The sequence below is a fragment of the Charadrius vociferus genome, unplaced genomic scaffold (genome assembly GCF_000708025.1).
Source record: "Charadrius vociferus isolate BGI_N301 unplaced genomic scaffold, ASM70802v2 scaffold958, whole genome shotgun sequence".
Taxonomy (NCBI): Eukaryota; Metazoa; Chordata; class Aves; order Charadriiformes; family Charadriidae; genus Charadrius; species Charadrius vociferus.
In genome coordinates this window covers 544038-571354 of record NW_009649741.1, presented here as the reverse complement: position 1 = coordinate 571354, position 27317 = coordinate 544038, and the positions used below count along the sequence as shown (strand labels likewise).

General features: G+C 44.2%; 2 protein-coding genes across 2 annotated transcripts in view; one reads left to right on the top strand and one right to left on the bottom strand.

Moving 5' to 3' along the window:
* Positions 1-6504, bottom strand: part of DLD (dihydrolipoamide dehydrogenase) — a 44608-nt gene extending 38104 nt beyond the window's left edge. The window contains exon 1 of the mRNA XM_009890864.1: positions 6436-6504. Coding sequence (XP_009889166.1) covers positions 6436-6504 — 69 coding nt within the window. The remainder of the gene's footprint in view (positions 1-6435) is intronic.
* A 2843-nt stretch (positions 6505-9347) lies between these two features.
* SLC26A3 (solute carrier family 26 (anion exchanger), member 3) lies at positions 9348-25014 on the top strand. Its single transcript, XM_009890863.1, has 20 exons — positions 9348-9478; positions 10303-10442; positions 10555-10665; positions 10756-10913; positions 11677-11841; positions 12543-12695; positions 13445-13527; positions 14822-14969; positions 15101-15214; positions 15325-15402; positions 15853-15948; positions 16956-17062; positions 17326-17395; positions 17484-17576; positions 18297-18392; positions 19035-19268; positions 21397-21451; positions 21961-22106; positions 22893-22961; positions 24958-25014. Exons 1-20 carry the CDS (start codon positions 9348-9350, stop codon positions 25012-25014), a joined length of 2304 nt encoding a protein of 767 aa, XP_009889165.1.
* The last annotated feature ends 2303 nt before the right edge of the window (positions 25015-27317 follow it).

The following is a 27317-nucleotide window of genomic DNA, read 5'->3' as shown; positions in this document are numbered from 1 at the left end:
GGTGTAAAAGCCCAGGCAGCTGCACCATGGCTTCCTAGAGACGGGATATACCTAGAGGAGAGATATAGATAGGTGCTGTATGCCAGTCTGAGGTGGACATGACTCCCTGCAATGCCTCTCCCTTAGCCTGAGGGAACACAGGATGTCTTTACAATCTCATGTGGCTGAAAACCCCTTGGAAGTGGGTGCCCCACAAGCATCTTTTGGAGCAGGTGTCGTTAGAGACAGCAGAAAGGAGCTCAAGGTGGAGACGCAAGGCTGAACCTCCCACTCCAGCACAGCACAAACAAGGCTAGCTACGCCTCTGCCTTATTTTCAGATTATCTGAACGCTCATTACTCTGTGTTAAACATAACTCCATGTGCACGTAGCAGTATCTGTACCAAAGGACAGAGCGCATCAGGCTGTGACACTGCAGATTGTCTGACGCACCCATCGCCGGCAGGAAAAGCTCTGCAGGGCTCTGTGATTGTGCGTCCTCCCACCACTGTGATTCCCAGCCTGGACAAGTCTCAAATAATGTGTTACTATATGCAACCACAGTGTAAAAATACAGTTAAATGCTGAATCAACAAGTTTAATCTAGTTGGTTGCCTCTGATGTCTGATACCTCTTAAGAAATTAATTTGCTTTATGAAATCAAAAGAGACAGATGGCTTTAAATAAATACAAAGGAACTATTTATGCTTTAATTAAAATATAGAAAGTTCATAAAAGAGAAAATAACATTAACATTGAATTAAAATATGACACTTTGTCTTGGAGAATGAAGCTCGATTTTTAAAGTTGGCAGAGGTGATGACAAAACTCTCTCTGCTCTGAAAGGCAGCATGCAGGATTTTATGTTTGTGCTCTTTATGGTATAACGCCATCATATGAACTCCATCATCCAGGCTAAGATTGCTGACTTTCAGGGCACAATCACTCTTAAGTACATAATAAAAGAGAACTAAAGTATATAAGTGTAATAAAAGAAGCATGAATAAAAATGGAGAGGGATGTGAATATGGCACCAACCCTTTTATTGGAAATTTCCAGCTCCTCTGCACGATACGCTACTGTAACAACACTGGGTGCTCCTGCTTATTATGTGCTCAATACAATGGAGAGTTAACTTTCAATGACCCATATCATAGCGGGCTCTTATCCATTGCTGGGTCACTAAGCAAAATTCAGACCCTCTTTTTCTACAAGTCTTGATAAATCTGAGCAATCCAGAAATATCTTTGTTAATGGAACTGGCCTCCTTTTCCTGCCCAACCTCACTGCCCTTTCCAAACTTACATTGACTGCCTGATACTTGCTTCTTAACTGAACTTACTCATCTTCACCCTCATTTTAGGCATCACCACTGAATTTAACCCAGTAGCACGGCTGATTTGGTTTGTGCCTCAGGGTAATAGGAAGAGAAACTTGCTGTGAAGAAAACAAGGTACTAGAAAGCATAAGAAGCTGAACATGAAATGACAATATGCTTCCTTTTGGCATTGGTGTCCTGAGTCTGTGAGTACAAGTGACACCTCTGCTTTCCATTAATACTTCTCAGGGCCATCCATTTTTCCTTTTGTTTCTTGGAGGTCCCCAGTAGGGGCTTCAGATCTTCCTGAGGATGCCCTCCACAGGCTGTGGTCCCTGTCCTTCCTCCAAAATGGGAGCGAGGAACTGGCATGCACCAGCGGTGCGTGCCCAAACTGACTACCACGCTTACTGCTGAGCAAAATAGAACATGTTTCTTTTACCCACTGAGCTGCCCAAGAAGAGCAGTGTTGTATTTGAAAGGGTTGGAAGAACTTGAGTTTGGGGTGTTTTGCACTAGAAGCACCACAACAGATGCTATTGTGAGCGATATTTGGCTGGAAGGTTTTGGGCAGAATGTGGAAGCAGGGTGACCAGATGGGCAGCAGAAGACAGGACGTGGCCAGAAAGCGGCACATGAGAACAGAAGCTTCATACAGCACATGGTGAAAGAAAACATTGGGAAACGCTAGAAATCATCACGGGCTGATGCTGTTATCCACATTCTCAGCCAGCTAATCTCCCAGTGTTGATACTGGTGTTTATTTAACACTAAAGAAAGACGTGGAGCTCTTCACAGGACAAGTAAAATGCATCTCCGGCAGAACTGTTTTCTTTCCTCTGTGAAAAATAGCTTCTCTCTGCAGTCATAAGCCTCTCAGACAATTTGTTACTGTATTATCTCCCTCCTGCCACTTGTTCCTCCCTCCCCATCCTGGCCAGGGCGGGAGGCAGTGCACGAGAAGCCCTTCAGAGCTCAGCTCACCAAGCTGCTTTCAAGAGCTGTGGGTAGTTTTCAGCTCCCATGAAAACAAGAGGAAGCTGAGGGTACTTGAGACTTGGCAAGGGATCAGGCTGTGACTGATTTACGGCACTGCAATCTCTGCATTTCTGGGGCTGCCTGAGACACAGAGCAATAAGAAATTTTAATTTCCTGCTCTTCTGCTCTGCCTTGGCAGAAAAGGCCACGCGCTCCCTGTTGGTTATGGAGTTTAGCACCTGATGTTTAAGCACCTGGTGTAAAGCCATCAGGGCTTTGCACAGCTTAACTCCTGCAGTGTGGGACAGAGGTGATCTGTTCCTGTATGACTCTTGTGCACAAAGCCTCTTCTGCACTATCAGGAGAGAATCATGTTCTTAATGTTACTGCTGCAAACAGAAAGGCTAAAGCAGTTATACCCTGCGTCACTCCATGTAGCATCTTATCGCTTCAGTGAATTAGTGGGAATAATCCAAGAGTAAAGCACTCACAGATGGATGTGATGAAGCTAAGAACAAGACTCTACTGACTTCATTAGAGCCAAGAGTCTCTCCTGCACTAAAAACTAGTCCTAAAAAATCTGTCCTACTCTTTTACGTTGCAGCTTCTCATGACATATCCTGAATACAAAGAATTAAGAATACATTCAACTCTTCAGAGTGGTTTTTAAGCACTTCTGTGACCACATCATGCCTGCACTTTGAGGAGGGAGGCCAAAAACTGTTTAATTGTTTCACAATTTGAGCTGGTTTACATCTTTTAAAATGTTTGTTATTTCAATGGTAAAAGTATTTTCTGTGTCAGTTTTACAATCTGCGGCAAATTTCTTAAGCTTAACCACAGTTACCAAAAACAGGGATTTGCTGTCACAGAGAAGGTACTCTCAACAGTTTAGGAAGTGACCTGGGATCTTTATTGACAAGGAGAGCTTATGGACTTGGTTAGAAATGTAGCTCCAACTTTCAAAAGCACCTGAGGTCCATAAAGACTCTCAGGGAACCCGCAGCTGTGGGCTAAAGTGCAGGAGAGAAATCCTCATTGAGTAGGCTAATAGAGCTCGCACTTTGCGGGGAGCAGATATTGGGGTCATACTTGCTCCGCTACTTCTTGGTTTAATCATTGACTGAAATACGTGCAAACCACCCGAGAACAGAATACCAGGCTCCTCCTGCCTCTTCTCCTCCTAGACCCATGTGTGTGACAGTCCCTCTAGAGTACACAGGGTGCCCTTTTCCACGCCATGCCCTTTCACCAGATGAAGAAAACCCTTTCTTCAAGGGCAGGGTCTGTGATTTCAAACCTCCAAAGGCTAAGGCAAGCCCTGGCTTCAAGCCCAGAGGAGTGGCCTAAGGACCCTGGCACCCCACGACCTTCCTGATACCGCGGCTGAAGCATTTCTTGGTGTTCGTGGTAGCATGACCTAAGGAAAGGGTCCTAAGGATGGTTTTCATCAGAGAACTTTGATGCTATGGTGTCTTCAGCACTGAGGTTTTACTGCTGTCCTGAACACGGGCACCTACTACCGAAATTACAGCCTGAGGCATCAAAATGTTATTTCAGCTATCTCCTTAGGTGGTTTTAGGTATCTCAGGGAAATGTTTACAAAGGCTCACTTTGGCCTAGGGAGGATGATTTCCCTCAGTTCCTCTATAGGCAGTGGAGGGGAGCAGGATCCTGCAGGACTGCCTGGCCCTCCTATGCCACATTTGTGCCCCAACACTTGGCTGCATGCCTGGTCTGCACCCTTCCACCAGCTGTCACGGGGATGCCGCAGTGTCAGGTCCACCAACTCACAGCTGACCGTTGGAAATCCCTGCAAAGGATATTTTTGGCAATGATCTGAGGAAACAGAAATTGCTTCTGGAAAAGCAATTGAGGGTCCCTTAGAGGTGCTTGGGAGTAAGGTTCACAGTGGCACACCTTGCTCAGAGCTCGCATGCCCAGAAATCCCATCTGCCTTACCACTGGCTCATGCTCCTTCAGAAATGAAGGTTACCATAGCTGAGCTCTGATCACCACTTCCCACCATACTCAACAGAAGCCTGGCAGATGAACAGGACAGGATTGCAACAGGCAGTCCTTATTCATCTCTATTTTCCCATATTAGTCTCTGCAGACCAATCAGAAACAGTTCACCAAACAAAGTTAAGCAATATCACAGAGAACTTTAAGAAATGACTCTTATCATCCCTCCTGAGGATAGGCTCAATGGTCAAGGCCACAGTGAAATCTTCCTTTTCTTGTAAAAGTTAACTGAAGTTAGTTATTAAAGTGCTGCCAGTATTTAGGGAGGTTCTGAAATGAAGAACAGCACAAGATACCTGCACTGCCTCTAAAAATTTCAAGGATATCTTTTTCCGTAAAATCTTGGTGTGGTTTCTTCTGAAGAGCTTCCAATAAGACACATCAGGTATGATTTTGACTTGCCAATCTGGATATGGTATATGTGAAGTAATACTTATAAATTAAATGCTTTTAGTCATGTGCTGTATTTCTTGTAAAATTTAAAAGGTTCTTTTGTGGAATTTCTTTGTATTTTTCAAATGTTTAGATTGCAGAGAAATAGAGTTTGTGAGTGTGTATGCACAGATTGAAAAGTGATGAAGCGTATTAATATTAAGAACTGGCTTACAGATAGAGCTCAGAGGGTTGTGGTTAGTGGTGCAGAGTCTAGTTGGAGGTTAGTAACAAGTGGTGTCCCTCAGGGGTCAGTACTGGGCCCAGTCTTGTTCAACATATTCATCAATGATCTGGATGAAGGGATAGAGTGTACCATCAGCAAGTTTGCTGATGACACAAAACTGGGAGGAGTGGCTGACACGCCAGAAGGCTGTGCCGCCATACAGCGAGACCTGGACAGGCTGGAGAGTTGGGCAGAGAGAAACGTGATGAAATTCAACAAGGGTAAGTGTAGGGTACTGGATCTGGGGAGGAATAACCCCATGCATCAGTACAGGTTGGGGGCTGACCTCCTGGAGAGCAGCTCTGTGGAGAGGGACCTGGGAGTCCTAGCGGACAACAGGATGACCATGAGCCAGCAATGTGCCCTGGCGGCCAAGAAGGCGAATGGAATCCTGGGGTGCATCAAGAAGAGTGTGGCCAGCAGGTCGAGGGAGGTCATCCTCCCCCTCTACTTTGCCCTGGTGAGGCCGCATCTGGAGTACTGCATGCAGTTCTGGGCTCCCCAGTTCAAGAAGGACAGGGAACTGCTGGAGAGGGTCCAGCAAAGGGCAACGAAGATGATTAGGGGATTGAAACATCTCTCATATGAGGAAAGGCTGAGGGACTTGGGTCTTTTTAGTCTAGAGAAAAGAAGATTGAGGGGGGATCTTATTAATTCTTACAAATACTTAATGGGAGGATGCCAGGGGGATGGGAGCAGTCTTTTTTAGTGGTGCCCAGTGATAGGATGAGGGGTAATGGGCATAAACTTGAACCTAGGAAGCTCCATCTTAACATGAGGAGGAACTTCTTTACTTTGAGGGTAGTGGAGCACTGGAACAGGCTGCCCAGAGAGGTTGTGGAGTCTCCCACTCTGGAGACATACAAAACCCGCCTGGATGCTGTCCTGTGCAACCTGCTGTAGGTGACCCTGCTCTGGCAGGGGGGTTGGACTAGATGATCTCCAGAGGTCCCTTCCAACCCTAACCATTCTGTGATTCTGTGATTCTGTGATTTAATTATTCAGTTAAAGTTACCAGATTTTTGTGTACTTCTTAGTCAATATTTAGGATAAATTAATAAAGGGAAGAAGGTATGCTTTTGCTAACCTCCTCGACAAAATGACACACACCAAAATATGCATTACCAAAGGTTCACAGATGTGGAGGATTAGCAGTGGAGTTGGAGTTTTTTACACGTGAGAGATGGTAACGCTGTTAATTGCTGGCCATGAAAAGAGGATCAGAGGCTATATGGAATAAAACTGAACCAGAATGTTATCTCTGGGGTTTCAGTTCAGACCTAATCTTGGTCAATAGTAAGTGAAAGTTGTTACCTCTTGATAGCTGGGTGGTGAAAGCTTGATCTGTGCTCCTGGTCCCTGTGTGTGGGTGGACACATTATAGAAGTCATCAGAAGGTTTTCACTAATTGCCCTTGTCCCACAAGGATTCCAAGGACTTAAGGATGTGAGCGCTCTGGAAAGGCAGCGTGGGTTACCGGAATACAGACCTTTCTTTTGGGGGATTTGTGGAGGATGTTGGCCTCCACTATGCTGGCACTTGTCATGATATCCCCATTTTCTTCAAAATACCTAAGATAAATAATGGTGCTGACAGTCGAAAAAATGTCCCTATGCAGAGGGCATCCTATCTTTCTAAACATGTATGGAAAGAAAATGGCAGTGAGCAAGAGGAAGGCAGCTCTGACCGAAGTCACAATAGCTAATAACTACCGATAGAGCCCATGGGAGAGGGAACCAGATGAGAAAAGCTCAACTAGCAGGTGACTTGCAGTAGTGGTCATCTAGCTGCAGCAAGGTGCAGCACCGTATGGTCTCATTTACCTGCCAGGAAACAGGTTGAAGGCACTTTATGTTGCACTTCAGGTTCTCAGGCTGGCTTCGTTAAACTTAACTTGAGTAATGCCATGTGGCACTACAGCCTTCAGAGCAGACTTATGCTCACATGATTCAGCCTGATGAGACCCTTGGGACGAGGTTCCAGGACTCCTTCTGCAGCTCTCAGCCACTGAACCAAACCAGTTGAAGAGTTGGTAAATTTGGGCTCCTGTCAGGAAGGAAAAAACACACACAAAATACTTACACCTTCAACAAGACCAGCACTGCTAAACCAAAGTAGATTTGGAGAGTTGTAAAGAGGCATATTGTACATTCCCTGAGATGGGACATTACATTTGGCCTGAGGAAAGAATAAAGGCTGGGCAAGGGGCAGGAGTGACAGCTAAAGTACTCAGGAAAGCTACAGCAGCTGCAGCACTGGGGAAAATCTGAAACGAAAGAGTAACCCATGCACTTCTTTTATTGTTATGACTTATGAACATTTCAAAGGGTACAAACAGTACACCTTGTGCCCTACAAAGTAATGAACACAACTATTCAGCTGGGCTTTCCGCAATATTTCTTTCTCTGACGTGAAGTCTAAAAGAGTGATGCACAGGCTATGAAACAGAGCAATTCTAAAATCTTTGATAGATAAAACTTCATCCTGCAAATATAAGAACACTGAGACTTATGAGAGAAAGAGCTAAATTAACCAATTTTTTCACTGAAATTTCATCAGCTTCTGATCCCAGCAGAGGGAGAGACAGTAGTGTACAGTTACAGGATTGAAGTATGATTTTAACTGACTTTGAATCAGGGTCCTGAATGAGCTTAGATTTTGAGTATTAGTCTGTTAGAATAATTACCTGCTAGTTTTTGGAAAATATTACAGATCTATTTTTTTTTAATGTTAAAAAAGATAGCAAAAATGTTTAACCCATTGCCAAAATAGCGAGTCCTTTGTGGAAAAATAGTATATCAACAAAAGAGTTTATCTAACAGGTTCATCTAACATTATTTGGACTTCTACACATCCATTAATTTCCCCAGAATGAACTAGGAGGAAACTAAAATGAAATCACTTGAAATAGGTCAATAATGGGCCCTAAGCTATAGCAAAGTTTCAGGATGGGATTCACATTTTAATGCCAAAATTGTCATAGATAAAAAGCTTTCCAGCTGCTCATAACTACGCAAACTGCTTTGTGCCACTTGAAAATGTGTCCTGTGATATCTCCAAATATTGTGTACACACAAGTCTGAATTAGAAATGCACGAGTCAGGCAATGGACTTGGGTGAGGAACTAGTGTTGGTTGGGGATATCTCATGAGACCACCAGTAAGCACCAAGGCACTAAGGAGCATTTGAAATCACTAGGCGAAAGAAAACAAAGATAAACACTCTATTATCGACATCACAAAAGACTTTTTGCATCCTATAGTACATCTTTGCCTCTGAGTCAAAAGAAAATAGGCTAGACTAGACTGGTTCACTTGGAAGGGACTTACAGTGATCATCTAGTCCAACAGTGACTACCAAGAACAGGTCCCACAGCTCCTGTCTAGGACCGGTGCTGTATTAAGTGTTTAATGGTGGCTACAGCAGAGAGAAATGTTTTTAGATAGGACATTTGTTCAGGTGAATTTAATGTGGGAAGAATGTGAGGCATTGAGAGAAACGTAACAACACAGTGGGCAGCACAGTGACATCATCAATTAATTGCTGCAAAACACCCAGTGTTATCAACTGAAGCAGATCTTGAATCTTCTCATGTGTAACCTGCGCTTCAGGGGTCATATCTGGAGTGACCGAGGACAGTTTCTGTTCAGCACAAACATGTGAATGTGGGTTGGGACACAGCAGAAAATAGTATTTAGGTCAGACATTGCAACAACTGTTTGTGAGCATGAAACAGAGGAGAAGCAGTCCAGACAACCTGTGGAAATAAACCTTACAAATAACTTAACAAGCAGCAACACCGTGCTTTTTTACTACTGTGCCTAACCTCCTCGTCACACAGAGCCAAGCCGAAAGGTTCAGCCCTGTCTCTGGGTCCAAGAGAGGACAGCTGAGCCCTGCCTTGGCTCTGCCTTTCCCCTCACGTATCGGTGGGTTTCAGTAAGCTCCCAACCCTCCCAGTGGTGCCACAAAGAGAAACGGCTTGGGAACTGATTGTATATTCTTTAAGGAACTAGTCTCCCTTGAGGGAGGCAAGTTTTGATTGTAGACGACTGACTTGGGGATAAATTAACTCAAAATCCATCTTGTCCACTTTTTGGCTGCATCTTTAGAAAGAAATACTTCATGCTCCAGTGAAACACTGCCCTGCAGTGGGAGGAGGAGGGGGGCAGGAGATCACTTTGTCAAAGCAGAGCGGGTGTCTCAACCATCTCTCTTTTGATCTTCAAAGGCAGTAACACTCAGTTTGGAGTTCACTCATCTATGCTACGGCTACCTGCCCCACAGTACATAAGGAGCTAACCCCGTTCTTCATTTCAGGTTTTTAAGTCACTAAAGCCAGAGAGAAGCACACACAAGTCACCATCCTCGCCTGACATTTCAGGAGAAATGGTTGAACCTGTGGGCAACCACTATATTGTGGCCAGACCTGTGTACTCGGAGAATTTGTTCAATGAAGAGCATGAGAAATTGCACAGATACCATAAAACCTTTTGGGATCACCTGAAAATATATTTTCGGTAAGGATATTTTAATTTTTTTTTTAAATGTGGATCTAAGAAACAGCCCAGACTGCCTCTCTCAGACAGCATGAACTCCATCCTGACAGCTTCCATCTCAGATTCCAACAAAGCAAATGAAAACTCATTAACCAAATGCAATGTCATATTTTTCTAAAGAATTTAATCTGATATTACCCTTAAAAGTCTTCCTACAGTTGTATCCCAGGCAGCTTCTCTTTTCCTGTGCACTTGGCAGCACAGACTCCAGGAAGACCTTATTGCAGCCTTTCAATACTTAAAGGGGGCTTATAAGAAAGATGTGGACAGACTTTTTAATAGGGCCTGCAGCGATAGGACAAGGGGTAATGGTTTTAAACTAAAAGAGGGTTCCTTATATCAGACTGGATATAAGGAAGAAATTTTTTACCATGATAGTGGTGAAACACTGGAACAGGTTTCCCAGGGAGGTCGCAGATACCCCATCCCCAGAAACATTCAAGGTCACGTTGGAGGGTCCTCTGAGCAACCTGCTTTAGTTGAAGATGTACCTGCTCATGGCAGGGGCATTGGACTAGATGGCCTTTAAAGGTCCCTTCCAACCTGAACCATCCCGTGATTCTATGATTCTATGAAAAATTTGGTTGGAAGAGACCTCTGGAGGTCATTGAATCCTCCTTGAAGCACAGCTGGCAGAGTAGGTTGATCAGGGCTATGTCTGGGTAAGATCGTCACCTCTGGCAGCCTGAACCTGGATCCTTCCCCCTTTGTTTCTCCTCCGAAGACAGGCTGTGACTCAGCTGAGCCATTCACCAACAGAGCTCTCTCCTCTTGTGTCTTTACAGCTGCTCCCCACAAAGGGTAAAAAAAAGTGCCTTGGGTTTGTTCCCCATCGTCTCGTGGCTGCCAGCATATCGCTTCAAAGAGTGGATCCTGAGTGACATTGTCTCCGGCATCAACACGGGGCTTGTGGCTGTCCTGCAAGGTACCTCTGAGAAACGCGTACCCTGACAGAGCCTGCTATGCCAGGTGCAAAGAAATGGCTGGCTTCAGCCTGTAACACGTTCATCCCCTTGCCCGGGTCTCTGTCCTTGCAGGTCTCGCTTTTGCTTTGCTGGTGAACGTCCCCCCTGGTTATGGACTCTATGCAGCGTTTTTCCCTGCTCTGGTCTATTTTATCTTTGGCACATCTAGACATATCTCAGTGGGTAAGTTCCGGCACACCAACCACCCTCCTCACTGGTGAAGAAGGACACACTGGCCCTTCAGGTCTCTAACAAACACCTTGTGCTATTCAGGTCCCTTCCCTGTCTTGAGCCTGATGGTGGGAGGAGCCGTGATCAGGCTGGTCCCGGATGACAGTGCTGGAAATAGCACTTCCACGAATATCTCAGCAATAAATGAAGAGAGGGTGATGGTGGCTGCATCTGTAACCTTCCTTTCTGGGGTTTTTCAGGTTGGTAAACATATGTGTGTGTGCCCGCACATGTCTATATGCACGTATAGGAACAGATGGATGGTGAACTGGCCTTTCCCTTTGTTTTCTGCTGGGGTAGTCACCAAAGTAATCCTCTTCCTCTTCCTACATGACTGACCTTGGCTCACTGATTAGTAGACATCCGGTGACCAGGCACTGATCCATGCTGTGAAATCCCTGGTTTTGCCCAGACCTGAGCCTACAGCCCACACAGGTGCACCCCACCAACAGCAAAAAACGATCATCATCTGCTGGATAGGAAAAAAGTAGTTGTGAGAATAATGTGAAAGATGCAGACACAGAAAGGGGAATAAATGCTCTGTCTCATAATAGTAAAGTATTTGGATTTGTCTTTTTAAAAGAAATAAAAAATTTTCCTTCCTCCCTAATATAGAATTTGTGCTGTTCCTTCCTTCCTTATTAATATAGTTCTGCTTCATGAAACAACCGTACCATGTGAAAATATGGATACTGAAAACCCTAGGACTACGGAGGTTTATTTTAGCTATAAAATAAAAATAATAGGTTTTAACTGCTCTAGCGATTACTCTTACTAGCCTTAGGCACCCTGTTACTAAGTCTCAATTTTTATTGCAAGTCTGGTGATAGAATTTTCCTTAATCCCTGGATGCATGGGGTTAGGTGAAAATCTTTGTTCACATTAAATACTGTTCTCTTAGTTGCAGAGATTGCTTAAAAGCATGAATGAATCACACTGATGTATGGTCATTTTGCATTTCAGTTGCTTCTGGGAATTCTCCAGTTTGGATTCATCGTTATTTATCTATCACAATCATTGATCAGTGGTTTCACAACTGCTGCAGCTATCCATGTTGTGGTATCTCAGCTGAAATTCATGTTTCAACTACCTGTCCCTGGATTTAATAAACCATTCGGCATCATCTATGTAAGTGCTTAGTGTTCGTTATTTGATGTTATTGAAACCTGTGATGTATATCTGACTGTATATCACAAGACAGTAATAATGCAGCTCAGCATAAAAACAGCCAAGCAGGAGGAAACACAAGAGAAAAATACAAGATGTATTCTTAGTATAGGACCAATCTTTAAATTTATTGCCAAACACCAAGTTAAACCCCACTGGGCAAATTAGATAGTATTTTCTATTGTGTGTTGGCATATTTTAATTAAGCGTTCAACATTACCTCAAGCATTTAGTTATTCATTTTTACTGGACTGATATTATATATATTTAATTTGGATATGACTCCATGAGGGCTGTTGGATGAGAAAGGAGGAAGGAGAAGGACAGGAAGGGAGGAGTGGAGAGAGGCACCTGCTCACTAATTCTGTCGCTCATGTTTCCTATTGCACACGCGCATGTTGCTCCAACCCTCCCTCAGGGGGATGCCAGGAGGAGAGGGTCGAGAGCCAGTGGAAAGGGTCTTTCTTGGATCCTTTTGTTGTTTGGATGATGCACGTGCACATTCATTGGGGCTTGCAATCCACATCATGCCATGGGAAATAAATCCCAACTGCCATAACCCTTAGAGCAATTCAGGTATAGGCTCTTCTGGAAAGGATGGTGCTACTGTGCCAGGGGGCTGCCATTTCTAAAGCACCGCATGTTTCTTCCTGATTTTTCAGACTCTGGAGAGTGTTTTCAGCCAGATCACAAAAACAAACATCGCTGACCTTGTCACATCCCTCCTTGTCTTGCTTATCGTGTTCGTGGTGAAAGAAATGAATGATCGATACAAAGCAAAGTTACCAACTCCCATCCCGATCGAACTCCTTGTGGTAACAGTCCCTTCTCTTTGATTTTGCCATTGCTCCATCACTGTGGTGACATGGGAAGCAGAGTTTTAACTATTTCTTCTCCTGTTCTGCATTAAATGATGGGTTATCATTTTACCTATGCGGAAAAATGGACAGTGTTTGTGAGCTATTGTGAGATGTTTTACCTCTACTTAGCTGTTCTTAACTGAATACATCTGTAGTGAGTAAGATGTTATAAACTATGAATTTTTTCCTGGGATGAAATTGGGTCTGAGACCAGTTGGCTGCTGTCCCACAGCTGGGGCCCCTCTGCACCACACCTGCACGCAGCCACCGAAGTCCTGGCCATCCGTGGCCAAGCAGAAAACAGTTTTGCTCCCTGAGCAGCAGTGGGGTGGTGGAAGCCTCGCATGGGCAGCAAGCTCCTAAAGTCCTGGAGGATGTTGCTATAGATGCAGGTGGTGCTTGTTTTCCCCCAGAATTATTACAGCACCTTGTTAGAAAACACCTGGTTTATTGGGTGGAATGTTGTCTGTTGTTAATGAAGTGTTCTGATATACTCTTTGTGATTTATGAACATAAAGCCATACCTGTTAGATGATTCAGGAATTACATCTAAACAGCAAAGTGATATGCAGACTTGGGGCATTATTCTGCTGCTGGTGATGAGAGTGGAGGGCATGTGGGAGAGGGAGAGAAATTGTTTTCAATAGTTTATTCATACTCTTATTTGAATATGCCTAATGGATGTGACGTTTATTATCTTTCAGACAGTCTTAGCAGCACTGGTTTCCTATTTTGCTGACCTTAAAGAAAAATTTGGCGTAGCTGTCGTCGGACAACTAGAGGAAGGGTAAGTTGCTTAAAATCTCCGGTGGAGCAAAATGTTCTCTCCAGTTTGTCAGTGCTGAATTGGTTCAGCTCTGCTTCTTGATTAAAGTGATGCTTCATCTTCTTTTGGTAGGCAAACAAACATTTTGCTTTCTACAATATAAGGACATACTTTAAATAGGTAAAAGGTATTCAGTAGGGTGAACCTCCTACATGACAAAGAATACATTGTGACATGAAATAATTGCATGCTTCGTTTTCAAAGACAGCTGTTGAGCAGGAGGTTGATGTTTGTCCCTTTTCCTGAGCTACTCACTCCTGAATACCTCCACTCCCCTTAAAAGTACATGCACAGTTCAGCAGCCACTAACAGTTCTGGAAAGCCACCAGGACACTGCATAGTTCTCCTGCCTGGTCCCCTGTGACCAGCCACCAGCATCTCCCCAGGCACCATTATCCTCCAGAGGTCTCAATGTCTGCTCCTCTACGAGTATATCCATAGAGAGAGTATATATCCGGATATAGAGTATAGATCTGCATCAAGAGTACATCCAGCTATGCCAGAATTTTGGTATGAAGAATTAATAGGCAGACATTAAGTTAAAAAGAGGGAGGAAGACATGTAGTAGGACAGCAGACTGCAGCCATTTACTCACTGGGGCACTCTCGATGGCCTCTTGTAGCCCCGGGGGGTGTCAGTGGATGAAGTTTGCAGAAGAACAGCTATTTCTGATCAAGAGTCTCTGTTCTTCAGAATTCACGTCACTGTGGGGGGAGGGGAGGGAAGCAAAGGGAGGAGTTCTCCCAAGGATCTGCAAAAGCCCCTGATCAGAGGAGCAGGAAATGGTACAGCTAAAGCATCTAGCAGATAGCCTGAGAGACTAGTTGATGTTACCTGACTTAGTATTTGTTTAACTGTCCAAAGTGCTTCAGTGAATCATGCGGGGGCTTTTTTTGTTGGTTGCAATTAAGTGAAATCCTTCCATATGCAAATTTCCTGTGCAATGGCCCCAACGCCGTGTCATCTTACATCCACGTGTAACTAGAAGGCAGAACTGGGCATGCACCTCAGACAAAAAAAGCTGTGGCAGGTCCTGGCTAAGGAAATGAGGACCTGCTGAGACACAAGCTGAGCCGAGTGAGGACAAAGTCTCTGTTCTGATCAAGGATTCCCCGAAGTTTTACAGGGTTCAGACCAATAATTCTGTGTCGCATCTCTCCAAAGTGGTCTATGAGCTGGACACTGCCTTGCTTGCTTGCTTGACAACTTCTCTCCTTAGGCATATCCTTAATGAGTAGATTTTTCTGTCTTTCAGATTTCAAGCGCCTGTTGCACCTGATGCAGGTGTCCTCGAAAAATGTATTGGTGACAGCATTTCCATTGCAATTGTTGGGTTTGCAGTAGCCTTCTCCGTGGCTAAAGTGTATTCCATTAAGCATGACTACCCAATAGATGGTAACCAGGTATGCGAATAACACAGAAATCAATACAGTGCATTTGTTGATGGGAAATAAGTAATTTTAGGAATGGTTTGCCTTGTGAATAACTGTCATGAACTAGCTTTTAAGAACAACCTCTTTTGGTTTTATTTCAGGAACTAATTGCTTTTGGGCTGGGTAATATAGTTGGCGGATCATTCAAAGGATTTGCCTCCAGCACCGCTCTGTCAAGATCAGGTGTGCAGGAGAGCACAGGAGGCAAAACACAGGTATAGAAAAAAGATGATGATGCCGTTTAATGCAAGAAAGCTCTCTTTTTTCCTGGATAACCATAATTCCTTCAGGCACTTACTCATGGTAGAATTGTTCTCTCATGCAGATTGCTGGTATTATCTCGGCTTTCATCGTCTTGATTGTGATCTTGGCCATTGGGTTTCTCCTGGAGCCATTACAGAAGGTATTCACTGGCTTCACCTCATGGTTCCTCCTGCTTGCCGGACAGGGCTGGCCTAGGAGTCACTGGGAGCGTTCAAAGACTTCAGTGGGAGCCAAATAGGGTTTTGCAAAGCTTAGTTCTTCTTCCCAGATCGTGACAGAGAGGACCACTAGACCTGGTCCCTCAGAGGGAATGCAAGTGCCCAAACACCAAATATCACAGAAGCAGCTTTTAGGTGCCACAGATAAGTGGGATTTGCAGCCTCAAGTCAGACACCTGCACTGCACCACGGCTAGGGATGTTCCAGTGCAATGGACATGGCATCCCAACTCACAGCAGTGACAGCACATGAGGAGCTGCCTGGCCTTTCAGCTGCACTTTGGCCCTATTTGTATGATCTTCTAAGTCTTAATGTTCAACATTTGCTTTGCTTGCTTTAAAATTCAGCATGTATTTTGGTCTTCTTAACAGTCAGTCCTTGCATCTTTGGCTCTCGGCAACTTGAAAGGAATGCTCATGCAGTTCAAGGAAGTAAGCGTCCTATGGAGAAAGGACAAGTATGACTGTGTAAGTTGAGTCCCACAGGCATTCAGGAATGAAGCACTCTGGGAAAGTCATCTATTATGCAAATTTGCTTACAGGTTATCTTATTTTTATACTTGCCTTACTTCACTAAATGGAAAGTACAATAGTGGCATGCCTTTTTTACTTTTATACCCCTTGTTCATGTTTTCTGTTTTGTCCCACTTATTTTGAATTGATTCTCTCTCCTAAGTTTGTTTTCCATGTCCATTTCATATCCATTTAATCAAAATCTATTAAAATACTGTTCATTATATAGTCAGATATAGAAGGCAGTTACAGAAAATGTCTACATTCGCTACACATTCAGGGACACTTTCACACTCACGCAGTACGGTCAGTGGAGGTTACACAGCAAAAACCAAGTGAAGACCACGGCTCAAAGGGTTTACTCCAAATGGCAAAGATCATGACTGGAGGGCAGGACTGCTTACCTCTGACACCCAGAAAATTTAGGCTCTTGGCTTCCTCATCAGCCAATTCCTTGTGTTCCCAAACGGCTCAGTTTTCCCAGCTACCAGTTATTTACCACCTGAGAATCCTTTGAAGTCCGTGGTTAAAAATATTCAGCATTATCTAGTCATTTATGCTTATCAGTCAAGTACATTGACAGCACCTACATGTGCCTGTTTTGATATCCAAAGCATGTTTACAACTCTCAGCTTTAACAGGATCCCAATTTACTTGTAACCTTGCCTTTCTGCTGGATTTTGATTGAACATTTAGTGAACTACCCATAGAAAATCCACACCTCTATTATCCTAAGCTTTTATTGAATAGAAATTGCCATCCCTAGAAACACTCCCTGGTGAGTTTGGCCCTATTTTGCAAGGGAAACACAAACTAGGAAACATGAAACTCCTCACCAAAGGTGGGTGGGCAGCCTGGAGCACATCTGAAAAAACAGTCCAGACATCTCTGCTCCTGCCTTGGGCTCACCACTCATGTCCTTGACTTGCGTGTAACTGCTGCCATCCCCCTGCTCATTACAGGTTATATGGGTGGTGACTTTCTTAGCTGCCGTTCTCCTTGGCCTGGATATTGGGCTAGCAACTGCCGTGGCGTTCCAGCTGCTGACCGTGGTGATCCGCTCCCAGATGTGAGTATTTGTTGAACATGATGAAAAGATATCTCAGGGCCTCCTGTTATAAATTAGTTCCCCCCATACAGAGAAGGCCAACAGACCCTGACTCTGTCTGTCCAGCAACTGTGTATGGAAAAATCATTTACAGGTTTAAACCCTTGGGTTTGGGTCCTGCTTCAGTCTGAAGAACTGGAGCTGAGGTTGCTTTCTCCGATCCTTCCCTTCTGGCAGGTTTCAGTGTGGGCTACAAATAATGGTGTGCGTGTCTTTGTTCACAGCCCAAGCTGCTCCGTTTTGGCTAATGTTGGGAGAAGTAACATCTACAGGAACAGGAAGGATTACACTGACGTAAGAAATGCTGCATTTTTTTTATTAGCTACTGCATTTGTGTTTCTATAGCACACATCCTTACTGACACTTTTCCTTCATTGTACAGATCTATGAGCCAGAGGGAGTGAAGATTTTCAGGTGCTCATCTCCTATCTTCTTTGCTAATATTGAGTTCTTCAGGGAGAAACTCGTCACTGCTGTAAGTGTCTGGGGCTGTCATTCTGAACATAAGAATTGCATGACACGTTAAGGTGAATACAATTTCCCAGTAATTACTACATATGCAGTCAATCCACAGTTCAAATATGAGTTTTTCATTAATTATTCAAATATTGTTTCCACTACTGTAATGCCACGTGTGTGTACACACCTCTGAGAAACAGAACAGCCTGACTCATGCTGAACTTATACCATAACAATGTATATATATTTTGAGTCCTTTAGAAGAAAGTAAGGCAAACACAGAGAATTCTTCTTCAAGAAAACAAAACATGTATAGGACCCACACCGCATCAGGTGGCACAGAGCAGACACAACTTGTGAGCTCGCTAACCTCAGTTGCCTGGGTGGCCATCTCATAACGAAGAAGAGTAGGACAAGCTCTGGACTAGTCAGCACTGCACCAGCCTGCTGGAGTTACTGGCCTGGGCTACAGCATGATCTACACTGCTATAATGCTGTCCATGCTGGTGTCCAAAAGCTAGCACAGATGGGCCTGCCTGGTTTGCAGTCATACCTGTAGACATCTTTCCAATCAAGAAAAAGGGCTCTTGTTTGAATTGATGAAAAGTGGGAGGCAACATCAAGTCCAAACTATGCTCATCATGACTGTAAAGAAAAGCCACATGAGATACTGTGTCCTCCCTCTGGTGTCACTGTGAGGTTTTTTTTCTAATTATTCAAAGTACTGTTTCTGCAGGTTGGCTTCGACCCACTGAGAGTCCTGAGGAAACGCAATAAAGCTCTGAGGAAGATCAGAAAGATGCTGAAGAACGGCGAGCTGCAAGTGACACCCGTACGTAAGGCAACTCCACCCAGGAGGGGTCAAGCAATCAGCTTCCTGGCTTGACATGGCAGAGAAGTGCCTCACAGGCTCCTGTCCTAATTAGATATGCTATTCCCCAAGTTGCCACTTTGTGACATAAACACATTTCAAAAATAAGATTTTAAATTACTCTCACAGTTAAGAGACCTACAGATTTACCATGAGCAGAGCTTGTATGTGTCCACCGGAGCTTTTTTTGGCATCAACTGGCAGGATCAGGTCCCACAGAGGTGACGTTCATGCTGCATTAATGGTAGGATAAAGCTGGTTTTCTCCCAGCCGAAACCCTACATGCTTTTTGTTGACTTGTTCCAAGATTACTGAATCAAAGTGTATCTGGCCATTGACTTCAGGGAACAATAACAAGCCTTCATTAACTGGTTATGATAATGATTAAATGACTGATGAGAGGAAAGCAAACATTTCCAAACCCTTCCAGACAAGGGACAGACAGAACAGTTTCTAATGTAAAGTGCAGGTGGGTCCTGCTCAATCTCATGGGTATGTCAGCTTTGCGTTGCCACCACTCTCGCCCTTGAGTAAGATGCACTACTATCCTGGCTGGGTCTTAAAGAGAAGTATTAATTATGACACTTTTCTCTGTCAACACAGAAAGGCTTGATTTGCACGGCTGAGCATACATACGAGTCAGATGAAGAATTAGACAACAACAGAATAGAGGAGCTGGACCAGCCCACCAACATGACAGACTTGCCCATTCAGATCAACTGGGCTGCTGACCTCCCCCCCGGCATCACTGTACCTCGAGTCGACATCCACAGCATCGTTCTGGATTTCTCAGCAGTGTCCTTCCTTGATTTTTCTGCCATGAGAATCCTCCAAAAGGTAATTGTAATTCACAAGAAAAACAGTGATCATATGAAAGAAAAACAAATGAATAGTAGTTACACTTGAGAAATATGCTTGAGGGAAGGGATGGCATCCAGAGGGACCTTGACAGACTTGAGGAGTGAGCCAGTCTGAACTTCATGAAGTTCAACCAGGGCATGTATAAAGTCCTGCATCTGGGTCAGGGCCATTCCCAGCATCAGTAGAAGCTGAGGGATGAATGGATTGAGAGTAACCCTGCCGAGAAGGATTTGGGGGTACTGGTGGATGAAAAGTTGGACATGAGCCAGCAATGATCGCTCACAGCCCAGAAGGCCAACTGTATCCTGGGCTGCATCAAAAGAAGCATGGCCAGCAGGTTGAGAGAGGTGATTCTGCCCCTCTGCTCTGCTCTGGTGAGACCCCACCTGGAGTACTGCATCCAGCTTTGGAGTCCTCAGCACAAGAAGGACATGGACTTGTTGGAGCAGGTCCAGAGGAGGGTCACAAAAATGATCAGAGCGCTGGAGCACCTCACCTATGACAAAAGGTTTGAGGGGGTTGGTTTTATTTAGCCTGGAGAAGGCTCTGGGGAGACCTTGTTATGGCCTCTCCATACTTAAAGGGGGCTTATAAGAATGATGGAGAGAGACTTTTTACCAAGGCCTGTAGTGACAAGAGGCAACGGGTTTAAACTGAAAGAGGGTAGATTTAGATTAGATATAAGAAAGAAATCTTTACTGTGAGGGTGGTGAGACACTGGAAGAGGTTGCCCAGAGGACTTGTGGAGGCCCTACCATTGGAAGTATTCCAGGTCAGGCTGGGTGGGGCTTTGAGCAACCTGATCTAGTGGAAGATGTCCCTGCCCATGGCAGGGGAGTTGGACTAGATGATCTTTGAAGTCCCCTTCCAACCCAAACCATTCTGTGATTCTATTCTGTATTTCTAGCTCGTTTCTTAAAGGTGTTCCTAAATGGACTGGAAAATCAGTGGCAACCTTTGAGTTTATGTGAATTTTAATGTACATTTTCCATAGAAAATGTTTAGGAAATGGATTAAATAGTCAACCTAAATTTTCTTGGAATTAGAGTGTTGGCTGTAGCACCCTTTCTTTACCTCGTAAGATTTCAGGAAGCTTTACAGAAATGTATATACGAAATACGGCTTTAAACACCAGGCTGGGAGTTTGAGCATTGGCGTTTTGTTTCTGTTCCTGTTCTTGCTTCCCAGGATGACCTTGAACAAAGCAATAAGAACAACATTTTCAAAGAGTAGTAGCTAAAGTTAACTATCTAGAGCCACACAGGGTGTATAACTCTATTTCCATAGGAACTAAATACCTGCCCCGTCAGTGGGAACTGCAGTTCTGTTCAAACTCCCAGTTATAAAAATCTCCCCAGAAGCTTTTGAAGTCTTACAGAATCACAGAATGGTCAGGGTTGGAAGGGACCTCTGGAGATCATCTAGTCCAACCCCCCTGCCAGAGCAGGGTCACCTACAGCAGGTTGCACAGGACAGCATCCAGGTGGGTTTTGAATGTCTCAGAGTCAGAGACTCCACAACCTCTCTGGGCAGCCTGTGCCAGTGCTCTGCCACCCTCAAAGTAAAGAAGTTCCTCCTCATGTTAAGATGGAACTTCCTAGGTTCAAGTTTGTGCCCATTACCTCTTGTCCTATCACTGGGCACCACTGAAAAAAGCCTGTTCCCACCCCCCTGGCACCCTCCCTTTAAGTATTTATAAGCATTAATAAGATCCCCCCTCAGTCTTCTTTTCTCTAGACTAAAAAGACACGAGTCCCTCAGCTTCTCCTCATAAGAAAGATGTTCCAATCCCCTAATGTTAGTTTCATCACATGTCAAGTAGGTACAATAAAGCCATAAAATTTATGGAAGAATCTCTTTTTCCACTGTGGCCTGAAGGTATTTAATACTGCCCCTTTCCAAAAGGATCAGTCATCCCTGTCTGCAGCCATGTGAAGAGACCATCCTGCCTCTAGGTGCAGCAGAGTTTGAGTTTAGAGCTGCTTACCATCACAGATCTTAAATATCTTAAAGTGGTTTGTATATTTGCTGTGGCTGATCACTGTAATGGCTGTTATCAGCAAAACTAGCAGTATCTAAATGGTGCCTTTTTCTGGTTTAACAGACTTTGAAAGAATTTGTCCGGATCGACATCGACATTTACATTGCAGGGGCACATGGTGAGTACTTGCCTTTCCATCAGCATCACCATGAGTGCCTCATCCCACTGCCTTCCCCATCCACCACTGAGTATGGCTGTGGAGGATCACCCCAGTTTTACCTTCCAGTCTTGGATAGTGAACAGATCCAGCTGAGTTGACATGTCGTCCCTCCCATGCTGAACCCAGCAGGCTGGGACGACACACGACGGGCTCGTTCTACCTACAGCCACCACTGTGCTGTACAGCTCTGGGCTGCGAGACCCACTGTTGGGCAGCCTGGGTTAGGCATTAAATAAGAAACAGGGCTCAAATTCCCTTCTGCCTAGTGTCAAGCAGGGCAGTGCTGACGGGCATCTATATCCCACCCTCTCCACATCAGTAAAGAGGAACCCATCTGCTCTAAGCAATGAAAGAGTGCAGTATACCAGCAATTCCCATGTTCGTGCAGCAGACACACTCAGGGTACACTATTTCTTCATTTTCAAGGCCCGCAGGTCACTTTGTGCTTTGATTTTGTTCCCCCACAGAGGGCTTCCTGGACAAACTGGAGAGATGCGCGTTTTTTGATGAGGAGATCAAGTCATCCATGTTTTTCCTCACCATTCATGATGCTGTTCTACACATTTTGCTGAAGAAGGATATAGCCAGCTCCCCCAAATTAAAGCTCGCTGAGGTAACACTACAGTTTTCATCTTTCACTACTTTAGTGCCTTCACATTACTCACAGGCACCCAGCAGTGCCCTGTAGAGTGAGCCATGTGCCCTACACCATCGCTGTATTCAAAAAGTTAATGATTAAAACTCAGCTGGTCTCCAATAAACTTGGAAAGTAAGAGTGCCCCCTGGTCCAGGTGCCTGGAAGACCACTAGTGAAAGGAGTGAATGATTCCCACTGGAGACTGGCCTGGCTGTGGACTTCACTTGAAGTCACCTCCTTGGGAAGGGCACGGTGTGGGACCAAATGTGCGCCCATCCATTGGCAGGCCTCTGTCGTCACCCATCCAGTGGGGGACTACTGCTTGTGCTGCAGTGGCTTTTGCAAAGCAGACTTGATGCTGCTTGCATGTAGGCTACCCAGGCCTGTCTACCTTCAAAAGGAGTGATAAAGTAGCGCAGATAAATTAGTACAGCCAAATTTATGGTTGGTCTTTTTGGGAATGTTCCTAAATCAAGAGCAAGAAAGGATCCTGCATATGTTAAATCTGTTTAAAAGTACCAAACCCAGAACAATACTCACCTGAAAACTGTCTAATCCCACTTAGCTGAACTGGCCCAGCTCTTCTGCACTGACATGGAGACTCCTGGGGGCATAAAGCGCTGACAAGTGAGAGCTTCCTTCCTTCCAGGTCAACTTCCCAAGCATGTTGCAGAGATTTAAAAGCAATACATTCTTCAATGTGAAAGAGGCAAAAAAGAAACAATCCATTTCCTAACCCACAACTTCTTGTGTTCACTACAGGAGAAAGCTAGCAGCAACAACTATTACGTCGAAATCCCCAGCAACGGACTGCGCAGCCGGGAAGTCACGGTAAGCCTCCTGTCTCCAGTAGCAGTGCTCCAACCATGGGAAACATAGCCCCAAAAGCTGCTCATGGGAACTGCTAGGTCAGATAACAAAAGCATCTTCTTCTCTGAGCTCTTGTGTCAGCCCAGGGCAGAAAGTATCCAGACAGCTTATTAATGGGGTTTGACTGAAGGCAAAGCAGGAGGCACGGGGCTCGGCTCACAAACCTTGCCCCTTCCAAGTCTGCAGAGGGAAGGCAGGGGAAGGCCATCTCACTAGGCTTTCCCCTGTCCACCACGGTTCCCCCATGATGAGCTTACTGGTAGCATGTCCACGTGGCAGAGATGTCAGCATTGGTCGCATTTATCTAAATGTCACAGGCAGAAGGGGAGTCCAGAGACAGGGATAAGAAAGGGACACACACAGCCTTTTGTCATGGACTTTAAGAGAAGGGCAGCATCCAGCACATGGCAACCTCATAAGGAAAAAATGTCAGACCACAGTCTTTGCACACAAATGCTTTAGGGGAGCAACTTTTTACATGCCACTCACCAGAGGGCACCTGCCCTGGCTATTTCTTACAGAGGGTGACATTATTTCCTTTTATTTCCTACAGATTCCAACAGAAACAAAATTTTAGATTTAATTTTCTAAATATAATATCCTTCAGCAACACAGAGTCGCTTACAGAAGATGAATGCAGACGCAGTGATGAGCATGAAGATGGAAGGATACTTTCATATACCTTAGAAAGGATTTACTACACATGGCTATATTCCAGGTTTTGGAATGGGCTTGTTAGTCTTTATATGTCTCTGTATATATAGAAATGTATTTATGTACATACACGGAGGCAAAAATCACATAGATTTTCTTATTTCATACCTTGCTGACAGCCTACCCACAGAGTTGAAGCAGCAGGTAATGTTAACGCTATTTGCATATACTTGTAAATATATCTATATTATTCTGACTGTTTGTAGACAACCTGTACAGTTACTAAAGAACATATAAATATTTGAAATCTTGTAATATATAACACAGACTAATACTTGGGAGTAATATTTTATCTTCAGTTTGTATATAATTTGTATAAAGTTTTCCTTATGGTTTGTAAAATACCTAGTAGACTGAGTTATTAAGCTTGTTTTCAGCTCACCGCCATGAGCTGCAGTAACCGATGTATCTGCTATACAACATTAAGATCATTCAGGAAGGACACAGCATTTTCACATCCAAACATGATTCATTGATTTGGATCGGGCTGCTACAAAGTGCATAAGAAAGGATACATTTATAGTGAACTATTAAATAATGATTTTGGTAACTCTGCATCATTTGCTGCATTTGTCAATATACCATCGAGGTAGCTCGTCATCAATGAACGTGTCCCCCAGCAAGCAGACAGACCGACTGCTGGCCCCAGGACGCAGCTCCAGACAAGCTGTGGGTGCGGAGCTGCCAGGCGGGCAGGCGGAACTGCCCAGGTGTCTTGAACAGATGCACAGAGGAGTTTAACTTAAAAAGACTCTATTCTGATCCTCTAATCCACACAACCCAGTTGTACAACTGCTGTCAGTCAACTCCTGCTGGAACTCTAAGGGTTGAAGCTGAACTACAGCACAGCTTTCAGAGAAAATGCAAAAGGTGACAGAACTTTTAATTTAGCATAGCAAGTGCTGGAGGTATAAAAACCTTCAGCCTAGAGAACTGAACCATCCCTGGAGTCTGAAAGAACAGGCAGTCAGAAATCACAAGAGTTTTTAGTTTTCAAGCCTAATTTTGACTTTCAACCAAACTGGGGTGACCAGAGCAGTGCATTTGGACTTGTAGTTAAGAAGGGCTGAAGGGAAGGAGAAAGTGCTCTGGGTAAACAAGAACCATGATTTTTGTCTCTGTAGTACGCAAGACTTCAAAACAAAATCTGAAGGAAAAACAGACAAAAGTAAGTGGGGGAGAAACTCCGCTTGGTTTTGTGAAAGGTAAACAGATGCATGCTGTGTTCACCTGCTGTCTTTAGAAAACCGAGCTGCCAAAGGGAAATGCCATAGATGTCACCTCTCTGGACCTGAATTAAGCCCTCCGTGACATGCCAAAGGGCAATTGTTAATGCCGTTGGAGAAGATGAGATGCCTAAAGGCACTGAAAGGGGAAGAGGGATTAGACTAAAGAGGAGGTGAGAACTAGTAGCTTTGAAAGTGAAGTACCAGGGTAGAGGGAGCACCAATCTGTTAAATATTTTCATTGGTTGTTCTTTTTTGCAAAAATCTGGAATTATGTGATGAAATCTGCTAATGAAACCAAGCTGGAAGATAATATTAAAGTGAGGAGGCTTTGAATACAGAAAGAATGAGGTGACCTTGAAGGCTGAGGTAAGAGAAGTTCAGCATTCAGAACACACACTCATGCATTTGCAGGTGAGTAACAAGCTGCGGTTCTGCAGTGGGTGATCATGCACCCGAAATGGCGTGGGAGAGGCTGCCTTGGGTGGTAATCACAGCGAGATGTCACAAACCACTTTCTACAGACCTCAGCTGGATGGTGGGCAGTTGTACTAGCCCACTGCTCCTCTAAGCGTGCCACAGCAGACTTGCTGGCTGAGTCAAGTAGGTGTCATGTGCCAGACAACCAGCACAACAGTACCTGATGTACAACCAGGATATCGCTGAATTGCCTTTCTAAGGCAGCCTTCCAAAAAAGACATAAATTGTATCAGAGCAGATTTTCCCAGCAGAATGAGGAAGATATTAGTGCTACTGTGCAATGCACAGGGGACATTTCACTCTAAGTACTCCGAACTTCAAGACTGAGGCCTCCGGTTCAACAAAGATGATGTCAAACGGCAATTAATGAGGGAAATCGCTATGAGGATCTTTGTGGAACGGAAAGCCTGTATCTAAGGACTGGCAAAAAGCGGTATAGATACATCAAAGATTTAACCTAAGAGAGAGGAAAGGCAAGACAAAATTTAAGATCGTCCTATGAGGGGAAAAAAAACCAAGATATAAACTGGCCAAACATAAACATAAGCTAGATATTGGAAGATAGTTCCTAACTTTTACAATGGTGAAATTCTGGAATATCCTTTCCAGTTAGAAAAAGAGGAGCAAAAAAGCTAAACTACTTTTAAGGTGAGGCTTAACATATTTATGAAAACCATGATAGCACACCACACCAGTGGAATCTGGACTTTCTGACTCAGGCTGTCCTTTCCAGTCGTGTGCTCATGCACCTATACGGACTCAGGCAAAGATCCCTAGCGAAAGCACATCAGCCTGGTGGAACACCACATACTGTACTTCAAAACCATATTGGATTTGCTGACAGGCTTTAGACTGTGAAAAAAAAAAATCTTTTCTAAATTGCACTCCTCAGAACAATTCATTTCAATACTAATGACTCTTCTGATATAGCACAGTGCCCCAGAGCATAAATCCCCCTTCCAAAACCATTCACCATTCCTTAAATGGACACGATACCCAGCCAGCCTTAACCAGAGCGCCTTGCACTCCCATGTCACACGTCCCTACCAGCTATTTACCATCCTCTTAAATCACCCAACTCCTTACTTTTCAATGTTGACAACAGCAGCATTGTATTTCTGATGCTTTATGTGACTTCCCCCTCCAGGTACTAGTTATTTCTGCATTCAACTCTCTGTTACCCTAACACCAACGTTTCTCTGGGCAGTTTACCCTCATAAAGATTGTAGCACATACATCTTGCTCTGTTGTGGGATATTGTGCTGATGCAGATTTAGTAGCTTATTCTTGAGATAGTGACCTTTGGAAATCTGGATATTTATTGGTCTTCCATTAGGCACTATTGCTGCTCAGTTTGAGCAATACCACGTACCGCTTTTTAATATTTTACTCAAGAATAAGCTAAAAGGCAAATTTCACATCCACTTGCTTTTTAGAGAGCTGACAGGTTATCGTGTTAATTCATCACTACGTATCCTGAGTCTATACCTCCTCAGCACAGTGCAGATGCTTGGTAAGTAAATAACAGGTATTTTAGAACCAGCAAGAGGGATGGAAAAGACCGAAGCTGTGGAGCCTGTGATGCTCAAGCCTACTCTCAAGCCTGGTTTTCACTTTGCGGTGCAGAAGAGTCTGCCTGTGTGAAATATAGAGACAAAATTTGCAAAGTTATTCAGTTATTCAAAGTCTTGGGCCCAATGGAGAGAGCATTATAACATGAAAACTTTTATTTTTTTCAATTTCAAATTAAGTTTCGACTAAGGAGAAAGTATATTTAAGCACTTCTTTACCAGAAAGGTCACTCACGGTTCTATATTCCTCATCCCCATGCTGAAATGTGGATAGTTCTCTTTTCTCGCCCTTCTTTGTGCACCTACTCCCTTCTGCTTCCTAAGAA